General features: G+C 38.1%; 1 protein-coding gene across 3 annotated transcripts in view; it reads left to right on the plus strand.

The window, feature by feature from the left end:
* The window catches only part of DENND4A (DENN domain containing 4A), a 48964-nt gene extending 43229 nt beyond the window's left edge, over window positions 1-5735 (plus strand). For 2 of the 3 annotated variants that reach the window (XM_057430991.1, XM_057430990.1), the window contains 10 exons: window positions 372-466; window positions 1473-1648; window positions 1754-1900; window positions 2359-2569; window positions 2807-3061; window positions 3582-3699; window positions 3857-3883; window positions 4392-4554; window positions 5058-5122; window positions 5459-5735. In XM_057430991.1, the coding sequence (XP_057286974.1) occupies window positions 372-466; window positions 1473-1648; window positions 1754-1900; window positions 2359-2569; window positions 2807-3061; window positions 3582-3699; window positions 3857-3883; window positions 4392-4554; window positions 5058-5122; window positions 5459-5595 (1394 nt within the window). In that variant the 3' untranslated portion in view covers window positions 5596-5735. The remainder of the gene's footprint in view (window positions 1-371; window positions 467-1472; window positions 1649-1753; window positions 1901-2358; window positions 2570-2806; window positions 3062-3581; window positions 3700-3856; window positions 3884-4391; window positions 4555-5057; window positions 5123-5458) is intronic. The other variant, XM_057430992.1, reaches the window with a different exon arrangement.
* The last annotated feature ends 3809 nt before the right edge of the window (window positions 5736-9544 follow it).

Consider the following 9544-nt stretch of genomic DNA (forward strand, 5'->3'; position numbering starts at 1 on the left):
AGGGGAGCTTGGCTCGTTCAGTCTGGCAGAGAGAAGGGTCAGGGATATCTGCAGCACCTCTTATCCTTGCCTAGCTTTTGTCCAGACAGAAAGTGTGGGTATGAATTACTTAATCTGTAAAATTTGTTTCCAAGCTACCAACTGTTGTAAAAAGAAAACTGAACATATGGAATTTCTGTGTTGGTAGGTTTTATTTCTGCCATTGCTGGTGCTGGGCAGATGGCAGCCTCACACTCCAGCTTCACGTTTCTTTCTGTCTGAGTATATCTATTTGTTGCATCTTCCATCACACATTTTATAAGTGCATTATTGTTTGACCAGAAGAAATGCATATTCTGAATACTAATACTTTGGGTTTTTTCTGTTAATAGGTTCTCTTTCAAAGTTCCCTTTACCTGACAAATCAGAGTTGATATCTTCTTGCAGTACAAGCAGTACCAGCGTGTTTCAGAACTACGCTATGGAGGTACAGGATGATTTATTGATTTTAATTGATACACTAAAAGCATATGTCTTAAAATATAAATGCTATCTGAAGCTCTGGTAAAGTTCAAAGCTTAAAATTAATCCACTGAAAGATGGATAAATATTTCCGTGACACAGTAGGTTTCATTTCAGATTCTGCTCTAGAAATGTCTTTATTGCAGTCACATTTCTGGTCCTTAAAGCTGTAGGTCTCAAGAGTTTGAGAACTGGATGCCATTGAATTCAGGCATCCAAATCCCTTGGGCAGCTAAATTTGTTTGAAGTGAAAATGCCAAGACTTAAATAGCGCCGTACATTTTAAAATACAGAATAGATAACTAGCTATTTCTTGTTGCAGCTTCCTGTAAGAGCGCTTTGCTTTTCACTATTACACTGATTCTGGGTGGCTCTCTTTCCCTTTTCTTTTTTGTTTGTTTCCTTTGGTGGATTTGGACTAGTGGCTGGTCATTTTCATCTTTCCTTTTTTCCCCACATTTTTATTACGCTGGCAGTCACTACAGGAGAGTGCTTAAATTCTAAGAATGATTTATGTAGCTGCATAAATATCCCTGTTTGCAAAGAGATTACAAATGACATGTTACAATATTATAACTGGCTTGTTTTCCTCTGGGAAGCCATACAAGGATCACCTAACCCATTAGCTGAAGTATATTTATTTCATGAGCATAGTTCCAGACCCCAGTCTACTTGCTGCAACAAAACATAGACCTGCATTTAATACCTTTTTCAGACTACGCTCATTCCAGTCATTTACCATATGCTAGTGCAGTTTGGATTTAAGATGTAATAATTGTTGTGAAATATGTAAGTTTAAACCCAAATGTTCTGACCTGAAGCTTGGGAACACATACGTGACTGAACTTGTGTGAGTGGCAGGCAGTATTCATCTAAGGGCCAAGATTTTGGTGATAGTTTTAACTGCTTTGTAAAAGAAGAGTAGTTTTGAGAATGTGTGATAGTGGACTTCTGTGCTCTGCTGTGTGCAGGTCCTCATCTCAAGCTGTTCACGATGTCGAACTTGTGACTGCTTGGTTCATGATGAAGAAATCATGGCAGGTTGGACAGCAGATGATTCAAATCTCAACACCACGTGTCCATTCTGTGGCAATTTATTCCTGCCTTTTTTAAGCATAGAGATCAGAGATCTGCGGCGACCTGGACGGTAATAACATTATCTTGATTTTCCTCAATTCTGAATGCTCATAATTGTGAAGTAGTGTTTTCTTTTGATTTTTTTAATGATATTAAGCTTTTGCTTTCTCTGCAGTTACTTCCTGAAGTCCAGCCCTTCTACAGAAAACATGCAGTACCCATCACTATTCTCAAATCAGAGTGGGAAGTCCTGTAGCACTGCAGCTACTGTTGGCCTTGCTACATCTCTAATGTCTGTTCAAGAGGATATAAATTCAAATAGGTAAACCTGCATTTTCTGCCTAGAAATTGCTCAGGTTCTCTGTGGATATGCATGTTTTCCTTGTCAACAGAAATAAATTTCATAACATACTCTTGAGAGCAGAAATTGATTCGAGAGGGGATCTTCTTGCTGCCTCTCCCTTATCTCCTTTGGCCACATCATGTTTTTTCAGCATGGTGTTTACCATTTCACTCCTAATACAGCAATTCATGTAGGCATCTGTAATTCTGCAAATTCTATCCACTCTTTTTAGGATGCTTGTGTTTATTATCATTGCAAGGAGGGGAGTAGAGCTTGCACTGTAACATGAATGAGTGTGGTGGATGACAGGGTAGAATTTGACATGTCAGGTCAATGATTTCCAGTTTATTTCTGTCTGTTTGCATGCATGTTTGAGCACTCAGAGTGAAGCAGCAAGCTGAGATTCTTAACCTTTTTTTTATCCTCCCCTTCCCTAGCAAATCTAAGCAGCATGAGAATAGTTGTGCCAGAAGTATCCAGATCCCCTCAGGAAGAAGACAAAATACCTCTGCATCAGAATGTACAAGTCACCCTGTAGCAAGGAGTATCAGTACTTTTGGTCCATTGGAAGAAGATGAGAAGGAAAACCAGAAGATCAGCCATATCATTCCTACTGGTAGCCTGCCTGCTACTTTGCAAGGACCAACAGTGTGTAGTTTTTCTACCTTAAATGTCATTTCAAGTGTGTGAAAGATTGTGAAATAGGATTGATTAGAACAGAATTAACCATTCCAACTTATGAGAAATACTGGGTTTTGTGATTTAAACTAATATAAGTTGTAGCTTTTACATGTTGGGGTGTCTCAGAGGGAACAAAAGCATTCATAAGACTTTGTAAAGATAATTACATTCCAACTAATGGCATTTTTCCTTTTCATACCATAGGATTCCTTGGGCCTAGAATGGCCCTTGCCTAGTCCTGATCCTATAACGGTTCCTTATCTCAGTCCTCTAGTAGTATGGAAAGAGCTTGAAAGCTTGCTTGAAAATGAAGGGGATCATGCAATAACAGTGGCAGACTTTGTAGATCATCACCCTATTGTGTTCTGGAATTTGGTGTGGTATTTCAGACGCTTGGACTTGCCCAGCAACTTACCAGGATTAATCCTTTCTTCTGAGCACTGTAATAAAAACTCCAAGGTATGGAATCAGATAGGAGATATTGACAGATGAGAAATGCATGCTTTCCCATATAGGAAATTATTAGATAATTCAGTAACTCTTAGAAATGTGTCTTACAGTATGCTAGGTCCTGATTTGGTAAAGAATGTGTCAACTGAAAGAAACTAAAGAATGTGTAACTCCGGAGCTTGGGCTCAGCAGCACTTGTGTGGGATAAGTGTTTAGGTCTTAATAGTCACACTGTAATTTGTGATCTTCAGTTGCAAAGATAAGTTTCTAGTTGGTTTTATTGCAGTTTGATGACTAGTTAGGCAGTAGAAGGAGGAGGAAATTATAAGACTGTAGGAGGATACGCAAAATACTCCTTTGCTATGTCACTGACATCCTGTTCAGATTTAACTTTATCAGGTTTATAGCAGCTTTAATATTAAAGCTTTTTACCATGATGCCTATAGAGGTGAAAATATATTTTAAATACAGAAGTCCTCTTTCATGACTTTGTAGTAAAATATCTTTATGTATGCATTCTTCTGTTCAGATTCCACGAAGCTGTATGTCAGAGGACAGTAAATACGTTCTTATTCAGATGCTATGGGACAATATGAAATTGCATCAGGATCCAAGGCAGCCTCTGTATATACTGTGGAATGCTCAGAGTAAGCTTTGTTTCTTGTGTCTTTTAGTGGGATTTTTTTTAAAGAACAGTTCTCATCTTGAGCAGCTGAAGAATGTGTTTAGAAAAGAGATGTCTTTGTGGATAGTTCATGCAAGATACAGAGCTGGTTTTTGATCATACTGCTTTTTGTCTTGCAGGTCAAAATCGCACTCTTTTGTTTGAGAGTGAGTGTCAAGTTTGGTGTTGCTATTCTAAGTTGGTGTGACTTGTTTTGGGAGGGAGGGTGGTTGTATGTTTAGCAGTGAACTGCTTGAACACGTTTAGTTTTCCAGCACATCTCTTTCAAATCATTGGCCAGTATCTCCAGTGGCTTTTTCTTCATTGGGAAGGGACGAGTAAGAGGGAATATGTTTCAGTGAACACAGAACTTATGGCAGTTCATCCACTTAGCTTGTTTTCTTATTTTTAGAATCTGCTTCCTAAGCATTTTGTTGCCAGTGTTGGATCATATGCCTGAAAATGCTCATGACCCATTGCAGCTCTTGAGTTTTCTCCTATGTGCTTTTTGTTTCTTACGTTGATGTTATTTTGCCTTGATGCTTATTGCTCCTTGTTCACCACATATATATCAGTATATTCACAGCTTGTATAGCCTCCCACCTTTTTTAAGCAACTTTCTACTTGCTCCACAAAGAATATATATGTTCTTACAGCATTTCTAATGTTTTTCAGCCCAGAAGTACCCAATGGTCCATTTATTGCAGAAAGATGATGACTCCTTTAATCAGGAGCTCTTGAGAAGTATGGTGAAGAGCATTAAGATGAATGATGTGTATGGACCAATGAGTCAGATATTGGAAAGATTGAACAAATGGCCACATATGAAAAGACAGAGGTAAGAATAGGAGCGCATCTGACTGCAGCAAAGTTGGGTGACAATAAGGCTATTGGAATATGAATTCTATTCTTGTGATGTGTTTTTTAAAGAAAAAAGCACTGGTTTTCAGCAGTGTTCTCATTTATTACATGGTCTGGTAAATGTTCTTGGGTTTTGTGCCTGGATTTAGTGATTTTTATTCATAAGAGGATATAAATCGGTCTTTTTAACAGCTGGAGCAATGACCAGGTGTTTCTTTGCTTGTCTGCCTGCTTTTCAAGCTAACTTAGAAATGCCTACCATGAAAGGACCTACCATAAGTGATGTCAATATGTGGGGAGTCCAGGGCAATCTTAAGGTCAGAAATGACAATATTTTGGAGGTTGTAATCAGGATTTATGATGAAAATGCCACTTTAAAAAATAAGTTGTTTTTTAAATGCTTGAATCTGTTTTTAATATAGATTGCTTGGTGGTGTATTACTGCAGTGTATAACCTCCCATTTCTTTTTCCAATTTCAGGAGTCTTTACAGAGAAATACTATTTCTTTCACTTGTTGCCCTAGGAAGAGATAACATTGATATAGGTAAGGTTTATAAGTTACTTGAATGAGCATAGATGATGGGTGTCTGCAAACTAGTTTTTCAGCTTAAAATAAATAAATATGTAGATTAGGATGAGGTTTGGAGCAAGCTGCTCTAGTGGAAAGTGTCCCTGCCCATGGCAGGGGGTTGGAACTGGGTGAGCTTTAAGATCTCTTCCAATCCAAAATGTTCCGTGATTCTGTGTGTGCCATTCAATAGGAAGTGCTGAATAAAAAGGACTTTACCGTTATTTGATGCTGATGAGTATACTCCCTGTCATCGTGTTTGGGTTGTGGTTTTGAGCAGGGTATACAGAAGTTGCTTTTCTCTTTCTACAGATGCTTTTGACAGAGAGTACAAAATGGCCTATGACCGTCTCACAGCTAGTCAAGTGAAGAATACTCATAATTGTGATAGACCACCGAGTACTGGAGTGATGGAATGCAGAAAGATTTTTGGAGAACCATATCTTTAAATATACTTAGCTAAAGAGGTGATATCTACGATGTATACCTGTGTAAAATAACCACTTCAGTCACAAGGAGCATCTCAGTCTTCAGTGTTCAAGAACGTATGTACGAATGTACTGTGGCAGAAGGCCTTGGAATGATTAGGCCTACAGAGTGGAAAATGGGCCAAATACTTCCCTGTCCCTTGTCCTTTCTGCAAATCGACGTGTGGAAAGGAGGATTCTAAACAAAATCAGTTCTTTCACTTGGGACAACCCATTACAGTTCCCTTCTTAAAAATTGACAGGTGGACAGAAACGATGCACTGAAACTAATGTGAGCGAAGTAAATCCTTCAGAATCTATTGTTTACATAGAATATTCATGATGTTATGAAGAGCATACAAAGTTGTATTATACGTATTTTAAATTGTTTATAGTAAGTTGATATTTTTTTAATTTTTTTAAATTACTGGAGTGAATTTTAAATGGACTTGCTGCAGAAGCAATACAGTGCTTATTTTTTTTGCAGTACACTGCTATTTATAGTAACTTGTCCAGTTACTTCTTGAAGAGTGATTTGTTTTTAAAGCAGGATAGAACATGTTAACCTTCACCTAGGCAGTACTCTAAATACAGGATTTCTCTCATGCACACATGGAAAACGTGTTACCACAGCAATCAGGAGGAAGGTATGGTAAACTATAAAACTCTACTTACGAACACATGGATGTCTCTAAAACACTTCTGTAGAAACCTTCTCTTCCTTGCTTGTTCCCTTCACTCCCTACTAAAGAGAAAGCATACTGAAGAGTCCTACAGATTACATTGTGGAATCAGGCCATCCCAGCTGTTGGCACTCGTTAATGTGACCTCATTGCAGATGTAATATAAAGCAAATGACAGCCTGCAAGAAGTTCTTCATAATCATGCAGTGTTTGCAGTCTTGGTGGATGTGTTTGAAACACACTAAATACAACACGTATGTAATGCTAATCCAAAGCTTTTAACTCAAGTACGTAAAGCAAACTTGCTACAGGGAATATTTAGGGAATGTAACTTATTGGGGCATATTGTGCATAGTTAAATGTACTTGGAATGTTTGGTCTCTGTTTCACAGGCAAACCAACTGTTGGTTTTGTTGCTGTGAAGAAACACGCTGTGTCAGTCCTTGTGCTGGAGTCCTGGCTTTTGACTCATGTTTTTCTTGTTCTGGATGTTTAAAAAAGTGTTCTGTGCTCTCAGTCAAATAGCAACTCCTCACCAGAAGGCAGGCCACAAAGAAAATACCAGAAGTCTTGTATGGAGGTGGGAAAACAGACATTGAATTGTATAAAACACCCTAAACAAATTAAACCATGCTTTAACAAATAGCTTTATTTTAGGTAATCTCAATAGTTTTCCAATCCTAATTTCTTTTAGTTGTTGCTGTTACAGTATTTCTAAGTACTCAGCTGTTACATTAGCTTTTGTATTTCAGTCTGCCTAGCAGCAGGTATTTTTAAAGATCTCTTTAGTTTGCAAGTGTAATAGTACAGCAGTATTTAGTTAGGCAGAAAGGAGAGAAACTTCAAAGCTCACATTTACTTTATTAAATGAAACAGCCTGTCGGAGGCTTAAATGAGATGCAATGCTGCTATGAAGCCCTATGTAACCTCCTCCCAGACCTCTCTAAAGTAGTAAGAGGATGCTGCCCTAAGGAGAAAGGATTTAGAACCGGTAGAGCTGCAGGTATGTGCTGCTGATGATTACAAGATACAGTCTTGTTGGATACAGCTTTCATGGGGTAATTCCTCTTCTCTAATTTGCTGCTAATGACGTAGCTGACCTTTATGAACTATCCCCCCCGCCCTGAGGTGGAGCTAGCAATGCTACACTTACCAACACTTTCACATTTAATTTATTTTAACAATTTGTGATGCTCCTTTTTGTACTGCCACGCTTGTGAAGTGTTCCTCCTGCATAACTATAGCTATTTGTTTTCACCCAGGTACATGGTAATAGTGTATCAGCGTAGGGTGGATACGTACATACCCCCTTCATTCTTCTGAACTATTATGGAAAACACCAGGTTATTTTTTAACATATTCATTGTAAGTACCTGTTAGTGTGCATGTGTGCTCTGCTCTGTACCATAGGTACGTTGTATTTACCAAGTAAAAGTTGCATACAGTAGTTGCTGTGTATATAAGCTCATTCATGTTCGTGCTGTGTGTAGGGTAGTGCTCCAAGCTCTTTGCAGTTCTGCTCCCCATGTCATTTACCACTTGGGGCAGCCACTGTTTTATAGGACCTTCAAGCCATGAAGGAGGGCGAGTGCTTTTTCCAGAGCTGCCGTGGTGTGTTAGAGGTACTGAGCTATGAAGTGAGCTTCACACCTCCTACTTGAGTCTGGCAGAAGCGATGGAGCCTGGTCTCTAACCACCCCTCACTTACTAGGGCATAACAGTGCAACTGTGTGTGCTAGCACAGGAATAGATGCGACACTTGTAATACGTGGCCCACTTTCTCCATTCTAGTCCCAGCTTCATTGTAAGTACTTCCAACTGCCTTCAGACTTGTAAAGCAAACAAGTTTGTCACTTCATTCAAATATCAAGTCCTGCCAGTATTATCAGAAGAGTATATATTGTACCCTGAGAAGGATTCTATATGCATCCTTCAGGTAAACAATCTTACTGTGTCTTTGCATCCTCAGTAGCACTCCTGAAACACTGATGATGTTTATTTGGGTGTGCTTTTAAATTACTATATGACATAGTAATTCATCAAGTAACATCGCTGTACTTAATGAATTGTTTTATGAAGTCTGTGGCAAGTCAGTCCACTGTAGAAATACTATAATGAAATATAGTTGGAATAGTGGTTAAGTGGGAAGTTTTCCTCATTTGAGTCGTAATGTTCCAAATGTAGGTCCTGAGGTGGATAATTTTTAAGCATCAGAGAATTCAGTGTAGAAACAGTTTTCAACTCTCACTGTCCTTTATTAGAGAAGCAATTTGACTATATTTTCCAATACCACAAAGATGGATAAATAAAATATTTGAGACATATTTTCAATTTAAAATTTTGTATGAACTGAATTTTCCTCTTTTGTGTACTAAATAATGCTTATGTCAAAACCAACCTGAAACAGAGGTGTTACATTTGCAGTGCAATATATATTTTGCTTTACTTATGGTTCCACTGGAATAATTATTGGAGATAAAATGCTGAAATGTGAATAGAAGTTGTGCTGTTTCTCTGACACTGCTAAACTGTTTCCCATTTTGAGAAGGTTTGCTGTTGGTACAGTTACAACCTGATGAATTCAGATTCTGCTGGTGAATTAAGTGATCTGTACCCCAAGAAAGAGAAAATTCCTGCATGTAAAATCTTTGTATAACCAATGGGAGATGCAGATAGTAATGAGAGGGGTATCTCTGGATGATATCTCACTGGGATTTAAAAAAGGTACTTTGTTAGTCTGCAAGCAGCACTTTTTAAATGAATGGTTGTAGATTTGTAAATATGTAATGTTTAAATTTTATTTACCAAAACCCACTATGTTGGATGTTTGCTTTGGTTTGTAGTTCCTTCAAAATATGCAAAGTCAGTGTTCACAATGTCTAAGGGTTGTTTTTTTTTTTTCCCCTGTCTCATCCAAAAAAGAAGTTTTACAGTGAGTCAATAAAAAGCTGAAAATCTTTCTGGTTATTTTCATTAACATTTTATTAGATGGATTAGAATGACAGAAATCTCTGCAACTCTTAACTACATTGTTTGCTCACATGAGGCATTGTTAACAATAAACCCATGAGGTTTGTTGGTGGTTGATGTCAGTGGCATTTTTTCATAGTGATTATGTAGAAGACAGTGCTAACAACAAGAATTAGCTCTGGATACAGTAATCTGTGTATTTCAGAGATTAGTGTCAGCATGAAAACAAAATTCAAGCAGATCAGCTTCTGGCTGTAGTATTTCTGATGCCTGGATTT

The sequence above is a fragment of the Pezoporus wallicus genome, unplaced genomic scaffold, assembly GCF_028554395.1.
Source record: "Pezoporus wallicus isolate ANWC-B61680 ecotype Strahan unplaced genomic scaffold, APGP_CSIRO_Pwel_v1 contig_8548, whole genome shotgun sequence".
NCBI classification, from domain to species: domain Eukaryota; kingdom Metazoa; phylum Chordata; class Aves; order Psittaciformes; family Psittacidae; genus Pezoporus; species Pezoporus wallicus.